Source organism: Pipistrellus hanaki (assembly GCF_964339955.1).
Source record: "Pipistrellus hanaki genome assembly, chromosome: 2".
NCBI classification, from domain to species: domain Eukaryota; kingdom Metazoa; phylum Chordata; class Mammalia; order Chiroptera; family Vespertilionidae; genus Pipistrellus; species Pipistrellus hanaki.
The window spans coordinates 73184599-73202350 of record NC_140504.1 but is presented as its reverse complement, the minus strand read 5'-3'; the positions used below and the strand labels follow the sequence as shown (position 1 = coordinate 73202350).

At 39.2% G+C, this 17752-nt stretch overlaps 2 protein-coding genes across 3 annotated transcripts in view; one reads left to right on the top strand and one right to left on the bottom strand.

Moving 5' to 3' along the window:
• FILIP1L (filamin A interacting protein 1 like) overlaps positions 1–10572 on the top strand; it is a 32339-nt gene extending 21767 nt beyond the window's left edge. For both annotated transcript variants that reach the window (XM_084875453.1, XM_084875454.1), the window contains exon 2: positions 7437–10572. In XM_084875453.1, coding sequence (XP_084731579.1) covers positions 7552–10230 — 2679 coding nt within the window. In that variant the 5' untranslated portion in view covers positions 7437–7551 and the 3' untranslated portion in view covers positions 10231–10572. The remainder of the gene's footprint in view (positions 1–7436) is intronic.
• The window catches only part of CMSS1 (cms1 ribosomal small subunit homolog), a 370171-nt gene that overhangs the window by 334881 nt on the left and 17538 nt on the right, over positions 1–17752 (bottom strand). The gene's annotated exons all lie outside the window — the stretch shown is intronic.

Genomic DNA, 17752 nt, shown 5'->3' with positions numbered 1-17752 from the left:
TAATTTCTAGTCACACATTATTTCAGGAGAGGTAAGAACACACATTTGAAAACCAGTGCTCTATGAGATATGGAATAAAAGAATGCAAGCACAATGATGAGAATTTTTTGTTATGTTGACAGTTTTTCTAATACAGAAAGTGTTCCTTGAAAAAGACACTTTGTATCTGGACTAGGTCCATGCAATAGTTTTTGTTCTTTGTTGAAGAGGCAAAGTAGTATGCAGAAACAGCACAGCTTTGCCCTTCTGACCTTTTTGACCCTCAATTTTCATAGCTGTAAAATAGAGATAATAATCCCAAGCCATATAAGCTTACTCTGAGAATTAGAACCAATAGATGTATTGATTTAGTTTACTGCTTGGCAAACACATTACTGACACTAAATAAAAAATGGAAGTTATTATACCATCTCCAAATTTTAGTCTTTGGTCTTTGTGAGAAAAATCAAGATTGGACCTAAAATTATGTACTGCCCTTTTTAGGTGAAAATGTAGCTACTGAACAACCACCTATGCTGTGCATTATTCAGTCATTTTTCCAGTAATGTGAACAGATGTTAGCTCATTTAGTCATGATGTTCTCTGTGAAAAAATGGATGGCCCTGTAGGTCAGGAATATAGGCAGTATCCACACACTGGGGTACAATCCTATATAATAAAAGGGTAATATGCAAATTGATAGAACAGCGGAACAACCGGTTACTATGACGCGCACTGACCACCAGGGGGCAGGTGCTTAATGCAGGAGCTGCCCTTGGTGGTCAGTATGCTCCCCCAGGGGGAGCACCGCTCAGGCTGGTGAGCACAGCAGTGGTGGTGAGAGCCTCTCTTGCCTCCGCAGCAGCACTAAGGATGTCTGACTGTGGCCTAACCCATCAGTCGGATGTCCTCTGAGGGCTCCCGGACTGCTGAAGAGTGCAGGCTGGGCTGAGGGACACCTTCCCCACCCCCCCGCATGATTTTTATGTACTTGACCTCTAGTCAATAATGAACAACTGGCTAAGTTAATATTCAGCCAGAATACCAGTTCCAGAAAATAAACATATAAATAGTAAAGCAGGGATGGGGAACCTTTTTTCTGTCAAGAGCCATTTGGATATTATAACATCTTTTGTGAGCCATGCAAAATCATCAACTTAAAAATGAACCTGCTGTATTTGGTCAAACATTTAATTAACTCACCCCAAATGCCTTGGCAGGGCCAGACCAAATAATTTTGTGGGCCTTATATGGCCTGTGAGATGGACTTTCCCCACCCCTGCAGTAAGACTTTCTATCCACAGTCAATCCTGGCATCATCACTTGGTAGCTTGTTATAATGCAAAATTTGAGGCCCATCCCTACCTACTGAATTGGAATCTGCAATTTAACAAGGTTCCCAGGTGATTCAAGTGCACCTTAACCTGTGAGAAGCAGTGCATAAAGAATAGGCCCTTCACAGGGAAGATACAATCACCAGGTATATATGTAATTCAGGTGGGAACTTTCTGTTGCATCTGTTTAATTAAAGCTGAGTAAGGCAGGACCATGGAAAGTATAATTTCCAATAACAGACCGACACACACACACACACACACACACACACCCTAAATCAATGATTCTCAGCTGAGAACCAATGCCTCCTTCCCCTTGCCCCCCCATACCCCAAGACCTTGGGCAATGTCTGAAAATATTTTTGGTTGCCACAACTGGGCTGCTAATGGCTTCTAGTGAGTAAAGTCTAGGACTGCTGCTCAAACCTTTTATAATGTACAGGACAGTCCCCAAGAAATCATTTGGCCCCAAATCTCAATAATGCTGAGGTTTGGGAAACGCTAGCACAAATTATATAAACACCCCCACCTAAAGGCATATTAGTAGGAACTATTCATGGAAAAGGGAGCAATAATTGACTACATAGCTCTGAAGGAATGAATGTCATATGTGGACATTCTGCAACGAGGGTCTAACACTGCTTTCAAGATTATGAGTACCCTGTTTAAAAGCTCTGAAAATCACTCATCTGCTTTTGCTAGCAAACCCAGAGTCAATGATAACCTATATTAGCACATAAAGTCAGTCAGCATCAATGCCTAAAACCTGTTAACATGCAAAAAAAAAAAAAAAAAATGGAGATAGAAAACTAAGTTACTGTTTGGGTTAAAACCCAATCCAACTGAAGAAAGAAGTGGACTTCGACCCTCAACTCTACACCCTCCTTACCCAAAAGACATCAGGAGTCCATACCTTAATTGTCCATAACCCCTTGTCTGCAATTTCAAAAATCTAAAGACTATACAAAGTTTTTGCTAAATTATGGTAGCAAAGCTTCTTGTCTGAACTTATTTAGATACTAAAGGCCCAGTGCATGAATTTGTGCACAGGTGGGGTCCTTCGGCCTGGCTGGCAATAGGGGCTGATCGGTTCCGTGGGAGGTTGGCCCAGGGGGAGAAGGGAGGCTGGCCAGTGGAGGTAGGGGCTGTTGGCTGGTCGGCCCAAGTGGGGCCATTGGGGCAGGCTGACCAGGGGAAAGGGCCTTGGGAAGTTAGCTGTGGCACCACACTGACCATCCTTCATTAAGCTTCTGCCCCCGGATGGTCAGTGCGTGTCATAGTGACCGGTTGACCTGATGTTCAGTCACTTAGGCTTTTATACATATATATAGACTAGAGGCCCATCCATGCACCAGTGGGGTTCCTTGGCCTGGCCTGGGGGGATCAGTAGACCTTCTTGCCACCGCCGCCGCAGCCCAGCTTTACCTGCCAGCTTATTGGGCTCCAGCCCACTGTCAGTGTCGATCCCACAACAGGAAGTAGTGCGTGAAGTGGCAGGCAGCTGAGGAGGAGCCTGAGCCCTGGGTGGGTGCGGCTCCCACTTATCCTGGCCCGCAGCCACCAGTGCTCAGGCTTGCAGGGGAGTGTCCACAGGAAAGGCTCGTGCCACAGCAGCTGTGCTCCCAGCCTTCAGCCTGGCATCTGGCGCCCACGTGTCAGATGAGAGGCATTGACCACCTGCACTGATGGTGGATGCTCCTTACTGCCTTTCTAAAATTTGAAAACTTTAGCATTTTGATAACATTTGGCTTCAAAAGTTTTGGACAATGATTGCGGACCTTAAATGGCTAAATGACTAAATTACAGTTAACACTCAACAAATATTTGCTGAAAGCATTCATTTATATATATTTGAAAAACCAAAAAATACTCCTAGTCAAATATGTGTGTATATGTGTATACACACACAGGGAGACACTTATATATATACCCATAGATATCTCTGCATTAGTAATTAGCAGTGTGACAATTAGCTTCCTTGCTTAGGACACTGCATACAACAGGCAAGGCTTGTAACTTCAAATTCTATAAAGACAAGGTAAGTTTGCAAAGAAAAACTTCTTTTCTCCAAGACCATAAACTAACCTCACAGTTCAATCTTCAAATGCTCCTGGTTATAAAGCAAGAAATAATAGATAATTTAATCCTACCTAATAAAAAAGTAATATGCAAATTAACCATCACTCCACTCCACAAAACATGCCTGCAAGACAATCAGAGTGAGTATGCAAATAAACCCAACCAAGATGGCAACAGCCACAGAGAGCAGGAGGGAGGCATTTCCTGGCAACGGAGGAAGCCAAACTTTCTGCCTGCCCTTGTCGGCCTAAGCCTCTACTCAAGGCTACAAAGTTTCAATTATAGAAGGTAACAAATCCAAACAGAAACAGCTGCGGCCACTGAATGAGCAGGAGGGTTGGCTCCACTCCAGGCTACAAAGTTTCAATTGTAGAAAGTAAATATATCCCAGATACCAGGGCCTCTGCTTGGGTCACTGGGGGGGCATGGCCTGCCTGCAAACCACCACAGGCCCCTCGCTCAGGCTGCCCCACGCCCCAAGGGAACCTCAACCCTGATCCGGAACACCATTCAGGGCAAACCAGCTGGCCCCCACCCGTGCACCAGGCCTCTATCCTATCTAATAAAAGAGTAATATGCAGACTGACCATTACTCCAACACACAATATGGCTGCCCCCAGGGAGTCAAAGATTCTGCCCCTATGTGGACACAAAATGGCCAGTAGGGGAGGGCAGTTGGGAGGGACCAGGCCTGCAAGGAGGGCAGTTGAGAGGGATCAGGCTTGTGAGGGAGGGCAGATGAAGGCATCAACCCTGCAGGAAAGGGCAGTTAGGGGTGACCAGGCCGGCAGAGGAAGGAAGTTGGGGGCAAACGGGCTGGCAGGGGAGCAGTTAGACATCAATCAGGCTGGCATGGGAATGGTTAGGGGGTGATCTGGCTGGCAGGCAAGCAGTTGGGAGCCAGCCAGCAATCCTGGATTGTGAGAGGGATGTCTGACTGTCCGTTTAGGGATCGGGCCTAAATGGGCAGTTGGACATCCCTCAAGGGGTCCCAGATTGGAGAGGGTGCAGGCTGGGCTGAGGGACAACCCCCTCCTATACCCCCATGCACAAATTTCGTGCACCGGGCCTCTAGTATCAGAATAAGTACTATTCCCAATATTAGTAGCATAACTAGTTTGTCTATCTGTCTCTCTTTCTCCATCAGTCTCTCTCTCATACGTACACACAATCCCACAATGTATAATAGCATTACAAGCACCTGACTGGTTCTGAAAGGTTTACATCACCAGTTGCCTATCCTAAATGATGTCTTGGGGTATAACTCTTTCTGCCTATAAACTCCTATTTTTGTCCTGGACACGCTTAACCTGCTTAACCAACTAGCTTGCTTACTGTCATATGGACTAGCCCAGGGAAATACTAGTAGCAGATTGTTAGGAAGAAAGTAATAGGAAAATGCCGGGAGCAGATGTATTCAAATCAACATTTTTATTGCCTACCTTGTAAGATGGGGCTTGGGAATAGCCAATTTCCAGAAACCATAAAAAGACTCATGAGTTCGCACCATGCAGGAAAACATGCATTGTGCATGATGCTGAAAATCCTGGAAACATTTTTAACTTCTTCAAAATCCTTTTTGCCTGCCATGGCACTGCCAAGATTCACTAACTGCCATTTAATATTAATGGCCTTTCATTACACTGATAAACAATCTTCCCTCCTTTATATCCTAAGGAAACACACCTCCTTCTCATGAAAATAAGATAACATATATATTATTTAATAAGTTGAAAATAAATCTTGAAAAGCTTTTTTTAATTGTTCTCTAATAAAACTCTAAGAAATGTGATGCAGAAGTTATCCTCAGCGCACTGGTTAACATGATTCCAATGCTAAGGTCGGAGGAAGAAACACTTTGCCAAAATCTCTAACTATTTCACCACCAAAGCGATTTACCCATGGGTTCTGCCACTGGGTTGTGAAGTCCCAGGACCATTCAGAAAGGAGCAGCTATGTTTCTCTTCTCAGGCTCCCAGGTGTCATAAGCAGGGAGAGGGACAGGGCTGAAAGCCATGCCAAGTCTCTTGCCCAGACTGTGGATGAGATCATCATTAGCCCCATCCCAGCATCCAGCCCAGCTTCTTCAGAATTTCACAGGCCACAGCCCTTCACCCAGCCTCCAGTCAAATTCTCAAAACAGGAAAAACTAAAAGTGAATCCTCCCCACAAAAAAAGCTTGGGAATTCTTACATTATATAATTATTTTAAACATGTTCCTCTTATGTAGGGTAATTACAGGTAGGATCTCAAAAAAAACCCTCTTATTTCCAAGAAGCCTATTCCAAATTAGTTTAAATGTCCTCTCAGATCCTTAAACAACTTTCAAAAAAAAAAAAAAGGTTCTCTGGCAAGGATTAAAGACATGCATTGAATAATTAACTCATTCTTAATGGAAAAGATATATTAAAATATTATGTGTCCTGGTTGGGTAACTCAGCTGGTTAGAGTGTTGTCCTGATTCGCTAAGGTTGTGTGTTTGATCCCTGGTCATTACACATACAAGAATCAACCAATGAATGCATAAATAAGTGGAACAACTAATCTCTCTCTACTAGTAAAAATCAATCAATAAAAATTAAAATTAAAATGTTATGCACTCTTCATGCATGACCAGAAAACAAGTATTTATAACTTTTCATCCATGACAAGTATTTTAGTTCAATTCTTTGGGTATTCTATTCTATTTTATTTATAACAAAGTTCTATTGTATTCTATTTATAACAATACTTCAAAGCTATAATTACATCCTCTATAATCAGCCCATTGCCGTGTAATTAAGAGTGCCACAAATTTAAAACTGTGACCTTATTACTAAGGAAAACAGTGTTTGGAAGAGATAATTTATTTCATGTAAAATGCCCTCCTGTTATGCCAACACATTTAAAATGTTAAAAAAAAAAATACTACACTAGAATCATTTTTAAAAGAGGATCATTATGTTTCTGATAATAGAGTTTCCCCCCTATCATTTCTAGTATCTAAATCTCATCAATAAGCTCTTTCCTATTAAACCTGTGCTCTTGCCACATGTTATAAAAATTCTAAACCCCTTCAGATGCCTCTTATTTTCCCCTCATTCAACTACCATCCACTACGGACAAAGATATATGTGAGTGATTTCTGGCAGTGTCATGCTAGTGTAATCAGAGTTTTAATTGGCAGAGAGACCTATTAGTGAATAAAATTATATCTTAACTACAAATCAGGAAGTTGAGCACCAGACATTATGTACATGTATTGTAATGGTTCAAGCAAACCATTTGATAAATATAACCATAACCACATTAATAAAAAACAACAGTAATAATGAACACTTATCAAATGCTTATTATCTGTCAGCACTATGACAATCTTAAGACAAATTACCTCATTTAATTTTCAAATGATCGCTGAGATAATACAATGTTTGCCTCCAGTTTTCATATATGGTAACTGAAGCTCAGAGATGTTAAATTACTATCCAGATCAATCAGCTATGAGAGGAGGGCCAGTCTTGAAGCCAGGTCCAACTGAATTATAAACTTGTGCCTGTTTTTATTGCCTTCAGGTGAGACTAAGAGGAAGCTGAGAAGTAATTTATGAGGGACTAGAGGTCCGATGCACGGAATTTGTGCAAGAGAAGACCTTCCTTCCCTCCGCTGCTGGCACGGCTTCCCTCTGGCACCCAGGAACCGGGCTTCGCTCAAAGCCCTGGCTTCGTTGGGAAGGATGTTCGTTCTAATTAGCATATTATGCTTTTATTATTATAGACTGTAAACTACACATGCAACTTAACCTAAATATTATTGCTCTTACACTTCCAATAATGCTCCTGGTGAACTGAAACTATTATCAGTCAATGAAGGGTAAGGGGGTAGGGACAGAGAAAGCAAAAAAGCAAGATGATTATCAAGATTCTCCACCCCCATCAAATTCAGGAATTCCTTTCTGTATTCTGTAAGAGATAATACATCTTTCTAAATTCCATAAATGTTTAATCAGACCTGATAAGGTTACTAACACACAAATCACAAAATCCAATGCACTTTTGTGTTTTTCAGATTAAAGAAGCTGATTGACCAAGAAACGGAATCCCAGGAGAGAAAGGAGCAAGAAAAGGAGAAGAGGGTCACCGCCCTGAAGGAGGAGTTGACCAAACTGAAGTCTTTTGCTTTGATGGTGGTAGATGAACAACAAAGGCTGACAGCACAGCTTGGGCTTCAAAGACAAAAAATCCGAGACCTAACCATAAGAACGAAGGAAACACATGCTAAACTAGCCCTTGCTGAAGCCAGAGTTCAGGAAGAAGAGCAGAAGGCAACCAGACTAGAGAAAGAACTGCAAACGCAGACCACAAAGTTTCACCAGAACCAAGAAACAATTATGGCAAAGCTCACCAATGAGGACAGCCAAAATCGCCAGCTTCGCCAAAAGTTGGCAGCACTCAGCCGGCAAATTGATGAGTTAGAAGAAACAAACAGATCTTTACGAAAAGCAGAAGAGGAGCTCCAAGATATAAAAGAAAAAATCAACAAGGGAGAATATGGAAACTCTGGTATCTTGGCTGAAGTAGAGGAGCTCAGGAAACGAGTGCTAGAAATGGAAGGGAAGGATGAAGAGCTCATAAAAATGGAGGAGCAGTGCAGAGATCTCAATAAGAGGCTCGAAAAGGAAACATCACAGAGTAAAGACTTTAAACTGGAGGTTGAAAAACTCAATAAAAAGATTATGGCTCTGGAAAAATTAGAAGATGCTTTCAACAAAAGCAAACAAGAATGTTACTCTCTGAAATGCAACTTAGAAAAAGAAAGGATGACCACAAAGCAGTTGTCTCAAGAACTGGAGAGTTTAAAAGTAAGGATCAAAGAACTAGAAGGCATTGAAAACCGGCTGGAAAAGACAGAATTCACCCTAAAAGAAGATTTAACTAAATTGAAAACATTAACTGTAATGCTAGTAGATGAACGGAAAACAATGAGTGAAAAATTAAAGCAAACTGAAGATAAGTTACAAGCTGCTTCTTCTCAGCTTCAAGTGGAGCAAAATAAAGTGACAACGGTTACTGAGAAGTTAATTGAGGAAACTAAAAGGGCATTGAAGTCAAAAACTGACGTGGAAGAAAAAATGTACAGTATAACCAAGGAGAGAGATGATTTAAAAAACAAATTGAAAGCAGAAGAAGAGAAGGGAAATGATCTCCTGTCCAAAGTTAATTTATTGAAAAATAGGCTTCAATCATTGGAAGCAGTTGAGAAAGATTTCCTAAAAAACAATTTAAATCAAGATTCTAGTAAGGCCACAACAACATTACACCAAGAAAACAATAAGATTAAAGAGCTCTCTCAAGAAGTAGAAAAACTGAGACTGAAGTTAAAGGATATGAAAGCCATTGAGGATGACCTCATGAAAACAGAAGACGAATACGAGACTCTAGAGCGAAGGTATGCTAATGAACGAGACAAAGCTCAATTTTTATCTGAAGAGCTGGAACATGTTAAAATGGAACTTGCCAAGTATCAGTTGGTAGAAAAGACAGAGTCTAGCCATGAACAGTGGCTTTTCAAAAGGCTTCAAGAAGAAGAAGCTAAATCAGGGCACCTCTCAAGAGAAGTGGAGGCACTGAAAGAGAAAATTCATGAATACATGGCAACTGAGGACCTGATATGTCACCTCCAGGGAGACCACTCAGTCTTGCAAAAGAAACTCAATCAACAAGAAAACAGGAACAGAGATTTAGGAAGAGAGATTGAAAACCTAACTAAAGAATTAGAGAGGTACCGGCATTTCAGTAAGAGTCTACGGCCTAGTCTCAATGGAAGAAAAATCTCTGACCCTCAAGTGTTTTCTAAAGAAGTTCAAACAGAAGCAGCAGACAATGAGCCACCTGATTACAAGAGTCTCATTTCTCTGGAACGGGCAGTCATCAATGGTCAGTTTTATGAGGAGAGTGAGGACCAGGAAGAGGATCCGAATGAGGAGGAATCTGTGCTGTCCTTCAAGTGCAACTCATCTACTCCCTGTCCTATTAACAGGAAGCTATGGATTCCTTGGATGAAATCCAAGGAGGGCCATCCTCAGAATGGAAAAAGACAAACTAAATCCAATGGCAACTTTGTACAAACTGGAGATCTAGTCCTAAGCCACACACCTGGGCAGCCACTTCATATAAAGGTTACTCCAGACCATATCCAAAACACAGCCACTCTTGAAATCACAAGTCCAACCACAGAGAGTCCTCACTCTTACACAAGCACTGCAGTGATACCAAACTGTGGCACCCCAAAGCAAAGGATAACCATCCTCCAGAACGCCTCCATAACACCAGTGAAATCCAAAACCTCTGCTGAAGGCCTCATGAATGAGCAAGGCATGTCCCCAATTACCATGACAGCCTTTGCCAGAGCACAGACCCCAGAGTCTTGTGGTTCCATAACTCCAGAAAGGACAATGTCACCTATTCAGGTTTTGGCTGTGACTGGTTCAGCAAGCTCTCCTGAGCAGGGACGCTCCCCAGAGCCACTAGAAATCAGTGCCAAGCACGCGATTTTCAGAGTCTCTCCAGACAGGCAGTCATCTTGGCAGTTTCAACGTTCAAACAGTAATAGTTCAAGTGTGATAACTACTGAGGATAATAAAATCCACATTCACTTAGGAAGTCCTTACATGCAAGCTGTAGCCAGCCCCGTGAGACCTGCCAGCCCTTCAACACCACCACAGGATAACCGAACTCAAGGCATAACTAATGGGGCACTAAACAAAGCAACCAATAAAGTCACCAGCAGTATTACTATCACACCAACAGCCACACCTCTTCCTCGACAATCACAAATTACAGTAAGTAATATATATAACTGACCCTCGTCCAGTCTATACTGATATTATTGCAAGGAACTCCGTCCTCTTTAATTATCCCTCCACGTCCCCCAAAGACTGACTGAACTTGTACTTTGGGAAGGTTTGTGCATGAACTATTCAACAGTACCTGAAACTAACTGTTGCCTGCATAATCATATCAAGTGTGCACTTACTGTATATCTTTCCATTTACATACTTGTATGAAAAATATTTAGTCTGCACTTGTATAAATACATTTTTATGTATTTCATTTTCCATAACTCACATTAATTTGATTGCAATTTGTCTTGGTGAAATACCTTAACATTATAAAACAGTAAATAATTTGTTATTTTTACCATTGCTTGCTGAATTTTCTTTTGGTCATTTTGTGTTATATTTTTGCATGTACAGCAGAATTTTATTTCCTGTTCATAATGTCTATTAATTCTTCCTTAAGAGAAAAATAAAAGAGCAGAGAACTTACTTCCCACTTACAGTCAACTTTTGATCACATATAAAGGCAGAGAAAGTGGTTTAAATAAATAAAATTTCATGATTTCAACGTGAACTATAAGATCTCAAAGGAGCAAACTTAACTTTGTGTTGGAGATCTCTCTCAATATCTTTGGTGCCCAGCACAATGCTTCACACATGTAAGAACTTAGGAAGTTAATGTACTGATAATAACTGAATAAAATAATATTAATTTGCTTTTGTGAGCAAATGAGCTGATAATGAAAGTAAAAAACTTTGAAATGTGATAGGAAGCCAGAAAAAGTACATTTGGAAATACAAGTAATAAAAGTTACCTTCATAATCAAGAGTTGACTGTATTTCTACAATAGATGAAAATTTCCATAAAACATGTACATCTACACTCAAACCTAGACCTGGCCACTATGACCAGACAAGTACTCTTGAACATGGTTTCAAAACAAAAATGTCATTTTTGTTACTTTCCCCTATTTGGTTCCTCAAATCATTTGGATTACTTAAGGTAGGTGCTTTCTACCTTGCTTTTAAATGGCTGCCTTTAGAAGCTTACAACGTAACCATGTGTTGTTGTTGCTGTTGTTAACTTTTTAACAAGCAAATAAAAGCCAAGATAGTTACAAATACAAGTTATAGAAAAGGCATGTTTAAAAAAGATCTTAGAGTACCTTGAGAGAAGTTTCCTTTGTAATTATTGTTATGCCATTTATAAGGTAGGTGAGACAGCCTAAAAATTCTGGTATCTGGCTCATGGGATTCTCCAAGCTTAATCCATACTTCTATATCAGAGAACAGCAGCTTTCAGAGGAAGATTTTAAACTACAGATCAGGTTCCCCAGTCACCTTCCAAAAAAATGATTTTAGACAAAGTAGCTCATTGCCATTTTCCCTTTCCAAACTTGTAACTGTTGATTTAGTTTGGTTAATTTTATTGCTAGTTATTGATTTTAAACACAATTCATCTGGACACATTTAGGCAAACTGTAAAGATCTTTAGAAGTAAAAGAAGTATTTCACAATTATCCTCCTTTTCCCTGCAAAATCAATTTCATGATAGCCAAGCGAGGATTTGTTGACAGAAACACTTCCATGGTGATGAACTACAACACCAATGCTGTGGGCTTGCATCATCATTAAATAAATTTGGATGAAAGTTTAGGCTGGTGATGAATGAGAAAGCTTCTGTTTAAACACAAGTATCTTGGGAATCAGCAGTGAGTGACCCAACTGTATCACAAAATACATGATGGCCTAAATGTTTTTCAAAACTATTTTTATTTTTAAGTCACTTTAAGGTAAAACTTTAGAAGGAACTTTTTATATTAAATAAAAAAAAATATTTCATTTTACAAAGTATTTCAAAGTAGACATTGATAATGCTACTGCATAAGATGTTTTTCTAGATAAAAATCAAGAGAGAATGCTATTAACATTTTGAAGGGTACTGATCATAAAATTATGAATGGAAACTAGAAAGAATTAAAGGACATGGTCTTTACAGTGCTTTCCAACCTTTGTCTCATAACGGCACAAGCAGAACACATTTCCATAACACTGGGGGGAAATGGATGAAGAGGCAGAAATGATCAGCCCCAGACTCGTCACCCCAAGGTTCTCCTGGCTGCCCCAAATGCTGAAGAGAAAATTTACTCTTGGCATACCTACAACTAAGACAGTTTGAGGATCTCTGCTACTTATTAGTCCATCCATTTTGTAAGGATTCAATTTTTTATATCATGTGAGCCAGAGCAATTCTCTACAATAAAGTTAGCACTACATGTCCTAAGCTCCATAATTATAGTGCACAGATTCTCATTTTATTATCTGTTCCAGATATTAACTATAAGCAGACTTTCCAAATGATTAACATTACTGGATTTATTGAACTTTCAAAGAGTCAAACCTCTTGTAGAGATTCCTCTACTGCAGTGGTTCTTAACCTTCCTAATACCGTGAGCCTTTAATACAGTTCCTCATGTTGTGGTGACCCCCAACCATAAAATTATTTTCATTGCTACTTCAAACTGCAATTTTGCTACTGTTAATGAATCGTAATGTAAATATGTGTTTTCCAATGGTCTTAGGCTCTACAGCAGCGGTTCTCAACTGTGGGTCTCCAACTGCTAGCAGGGTTGCCCTAAGATGATCAGAAAACACAGATATTTACATTGCGATTCATAACAGTAGCAAAATTACAGTTAGGAAGTAGCAACAAAAATAATTTTATGGTTGGGAGTCACCGCAACATGAGGGACTGTATTAAAGGGTCACGGCATTAGGAAGGTTGAGAACCACTGCTACTGGGAGGATTACTTGGGTATAATAATTCATATTAGCATCAAACTTTAGGAGCACGGTTAAGATTAATAACATAGATGATTAAAAGGATAATAATTAAAATTTATTGTAAACACAGCAGAATTTCTAAGAATCTTCCCATTTCTATAAAATCATACCTAAAATGACATTCTAGAGTTTTAGCCTTGCATTTAAAAAATAATTTTTATACCTGCGTGTGTGTGTATGTGTGTGTGTGTGGTTACAGAGCTTTCTTTTTCATCCACATACTAGTACAATCACAGAAGAACCTTAAAAACTAGGATGCAGAAAGTAACACTAAAAACTATTTGTATGAGTTATGTAAAGATGGAGGGTTATATTCTTGGGGGAAAGAAACCCAGGAGAGAATAAGAAAAGATACACTGCTTTTATATACATCTGAAAAAATACTATCTTCCTTTCATTGGTCAAAACCCCAGGTTCAGAACCAAGTTTCATTTTTCTTGCCCTTCTCCCCAGCTCTCTCACTTTTTAAGCTGTGTCATCACAGATTTGAATGATTTTACCACATTCTTCTTTCCATTTAAGTGCAATGGCAAAACTTTCCCCTCCAGGATGCACTGCTCTTTGGGGGCACTGGTGAAAATAAAATCAGCACCCTTGCTAGAAGGACAATGGACAATGTGTATTTCCCATAGTTGGATATTTACACAGAGAGGAGTCTCTCTATACTTTTTCAAGATGATGATGGGATTCCATAAACTCCACTCAGAAGGTCTCTGCAACTACAATTCATAATGCTAAGACATTTTCTGTGAGGTCTTTATGACATCCAAAGGTTAATTTTACCAGTAGCTTGCACTGTGAGAAGGTCATGAAAGGGATATTTAATTAAAAATTTTTAGACTTATAGCCTAAGGATTCTATCATTTTTACTGAATGAAGAATAATTCCACACAAAAACAAGTAGCTTTGATTCTGAATCTTTACAAAGCCAGTGTCCTTTGAAACTTTTTAAACAAAGATCTTTAAATTAACAACATTCTAGTTCCCCTAAACCTTGCTTTCTATTAAGTGTTTTCCTCTAAAATAATCATTTTGCTTTTGAATCCTAAGAGAAAAGATAATCAGGCAACAATGACCAAAATATTAAGATGAGCGTTTCTCTAAATAAAATCCAAGAGAATCCTGGATCCCATCCAGTGCTATCAAATCAGAATATTTGAGGGTAGAGGCCCAGGAAGCTGAATTTTTAAAAGCTCTTCTGCGGATTAGTATGTACCCTAAAGTAGGTACTCCATTGTTTTACAAATTCCTATACTGATAAACATTGGTAAATGTGTTCTGTCTGGTCTCACTCTAGCAGAATGAGTAACACCTGGAAGTGTGACTATTCTGCCCTCTAGTGGCCTGTCCTCGCGTTTTCTTTTAATTCAAAAGAAATAATTAAAAATAACACACACACACAAAAACAAACCAAAAAAATCATTACCATTTTATTGGGTGGGAAGGTTCCCAGTTTTATAACTGTACAAAGCATAGATGCTTGAATCTTTAGCTGAGCAGTAGCACACTGTCTGACACCTCCAAGCTCTGTTTCTTTCTCAGATCCCAGACCTTCAACATAAGCCTACAGCATTTCTTGGGAATGGTCCAGAACACACATTAAAGAGAGCAGTTTGGATGAACCAAAACAAAGGACTCCATTCACCTCAGGCCACAGTGAAGCAAATGAAGAAAGAGCAAGAAAAACAAGTAGTTTATTAGTTTCCAAACCTTAAACTTCTTAAAATTTCATTTTCATTTACATTACACTCTAACTCCTTTCCAATTGATGGACCCTTTTACTCTTGAAGTTCAGTAAAGAAGGATAAAGCTTTTGTGCAGTCAACTATATCAGAGCAGAATCCCCCAAAGGCAACACTGTAGGATAAGGAATCCTTAGAGAGTCCAGCAAATTAACTGGCCAACACTTCTGAGTAACTTATAATTCGATAATGAATTAACACTGTTTTTATGGCAGCACATACAAATCTGTCAACTTTCCATCAGGATACAAGGTTTTACACTTAAAATGGTGCCATAAAAATGTACTCTGACATCACAATCAGCTATCCTAGCGAAAAGATAATCTTCCTTACTTGTGCCCTCATTTCCAAATATCACTTGTTCTTCACAGAAGTATTGGTCAAGAGAGATCAAATGTAGCTGACTATTTGCGACAATTTTTTGAAAGCCTAAAATTAGTTATATATTAGTGAGTTATTCCCTCCTCCATCTCTTAACCAAATGGTTCTATACATTTAAATTTTTGTTTTATTTTTTTCAATTACAGTGTGCATCAATATTATTTTGTTTTAGTTTCAGCAGCATAGTGGTTAGACAGTTATATACTTTACAAAGTGTTTCTCCCGATATTTCCAGTATCCACCTGGCACCACACATAGTTATTACGTTATTTACTACAGTTCCTATGCTATACTTTATATCACCATGACTTTTGTAACTATCAATCTGTACTTCTCCTGTATATTTTTAAGATTACCTAAGATAACCTTTTTCTTTTTTTTTTTTTTTGCCTCAGAGTTTTGTTTTTTAAAGTTCTGTTTTTATGTTTGTATAACTAACAATGTATACAGAGATCCTAGACCTACAAAGGCTGCCTCACTCCCTGCCATTCCTTAGGCCTCTGAAAAGATGGGTGGGTTTTCTAATTGATGTAACATTCATGTATCTCAGTGACATACACAGTGTCTCAGCGCACAGTATCTTCTCTTTAAAGCCTCACGTGGATCATGACATACTGATTGCCTACCTCCTACCCAACACTGAGGCAGATATTATGGAAACAAAAGATTCACTATCCTTGAAGAGCTTATTAATTTGAGAAAGAAAGAGACAAGAAATAAAAGTATCAGATAATATTTAATCAAGTGGCAAACTAAATTTCCTACAATAATCTAAAGATTAAGGGGACTACAGCAGATTAACAAGGCTTCATAGAGCAATTAATACTTGAAGCTGTAGAAGGAAAGATTTAGATAAGTGGAGTGATTGCAGGGAGAGAACATTTGAAGCAAACAAACAGAAGGTCAGGTTCCAGTTGGTGCCTTTCCATAAAAGATTTATTTTCTTCTCTAAGAGTCTATTAATTAATGTCCTTTACTCCTCACCAGAGCAAAGTTTCTCAACCTCAAGACTCTTTAACAGTTTGGGTTCAATGATTCTTTGTTACGGGGGAAGTCATGAACATTGCAGGATGTTGAGGAGCATTCTTGGCTTCCACCCACTAGAATCTAGTGACTAGATGCTAAGTCACATTTCTCAACTGTGACATGGTCACATGTTTGGGGCAAATTTTCAGAACTGGATCATCTCCTTAGTTGAGAACCACTGCATTAAAGAGACAAATAAACTGACTCTATGAGCCAGTTACTCCTTTACATTACTTGCTGTGAAAAAAATTTAACAGCTCACTTGAAAATTGTTATGTCTGGTGTGTAGAAATGGGCATCTTGAATCTGACAAAGCATAAGCCTCAAAGCAACTTTAAAAATCTGCACTGAAGACTGTAGTTGTATAAAGACTGTTTCCATTCACTTGACAGATCATGTGAATATTTGAATATTTATATTTGTATTAATACCTTGTACCTTTGTCCCTTTCAAAGATACCATATTATAAACTAGAGCTTTTGGACAAGCTTTCCAATTTTAACATGCCTTTGGGAGTAATATAGAGAAGTCTTGAGAATCAACCATCTTTGTCTTAAAGGAGGGGAAAAATGGATTTCAGAAGGATTGTAAAGAACTTAAGAAATAACTCACTTTACTGTTTTAAACCTCTCTAAAGATTCCTCTCTGAGGAGTTTCAGTTCCCTCTGTATTAGTGTAAAACCACCACAGGCACAAATGTCTTCTGTTAAGATACAAGTTTTCTTCATTCCTGAACAAGTCACCTACAAGATTAAACTGACAAATATTTATCATGTACCTAATGTTACTCATTGCTATGCTGGACAGCTTTGTAGAAGTAAGATTTAGAATCTAAGGTGGGAGTTGAGGGTAACTTTAAAGGTAATTAAGAGCATAACACAGAAAAGGAATTCTATAGCTAGTAAGTACCATAGGAATTTGGAGCAGGTTGCTCTGGGGCAAGATTTGTGAGTTAGATTTCAGAAATAGATAATATTTGAGCAGGGGCTAGGGAATGAAGAAGACTGGGAGAGGACAAAAGGTATTCCTGGGAGATGCCCACAAGAGCAGAGGTGTGAAGGCAAGGCAGGAGAGCAAGAAATCAGCACTCAAGGAACTTCAGCAATGTGGCTGAAGTTGAGATGGTTGGGGCAGGGATAAGGCTTGAAGGGCATAGTTCTGTCAGATTGTGAAGGCCTTGATACAGTGCTAGGGAATGTTCTGTATCCTCAGAGGAGGCTTCTGAGTAGTGAGACTACATAACAAAAAGGAGAAAACTAATCCATTATACAATGTTAGTTTATTTCACAACAATCCTATAAATGGGGCTTTATCACAATTTTAAACATAAAGAAATTAAAATTCTGAGAGGTAAGGAAAATTGCTCCTGGTTATTGTTAGTATGTGACAAAAATGAGATATAAAAACAGGTCAAACTCCATTGTCCCATTCTCTTTCTCTGGCAATATTCTGAAAAACTGCTTTAGTGAAAGGGGGAAGAGTGCAATGAATTGCATTTAATTCTTTCCACTACCTATGGGGGCAGACAAGTTGCCTTTGCCTAGCATTACCAC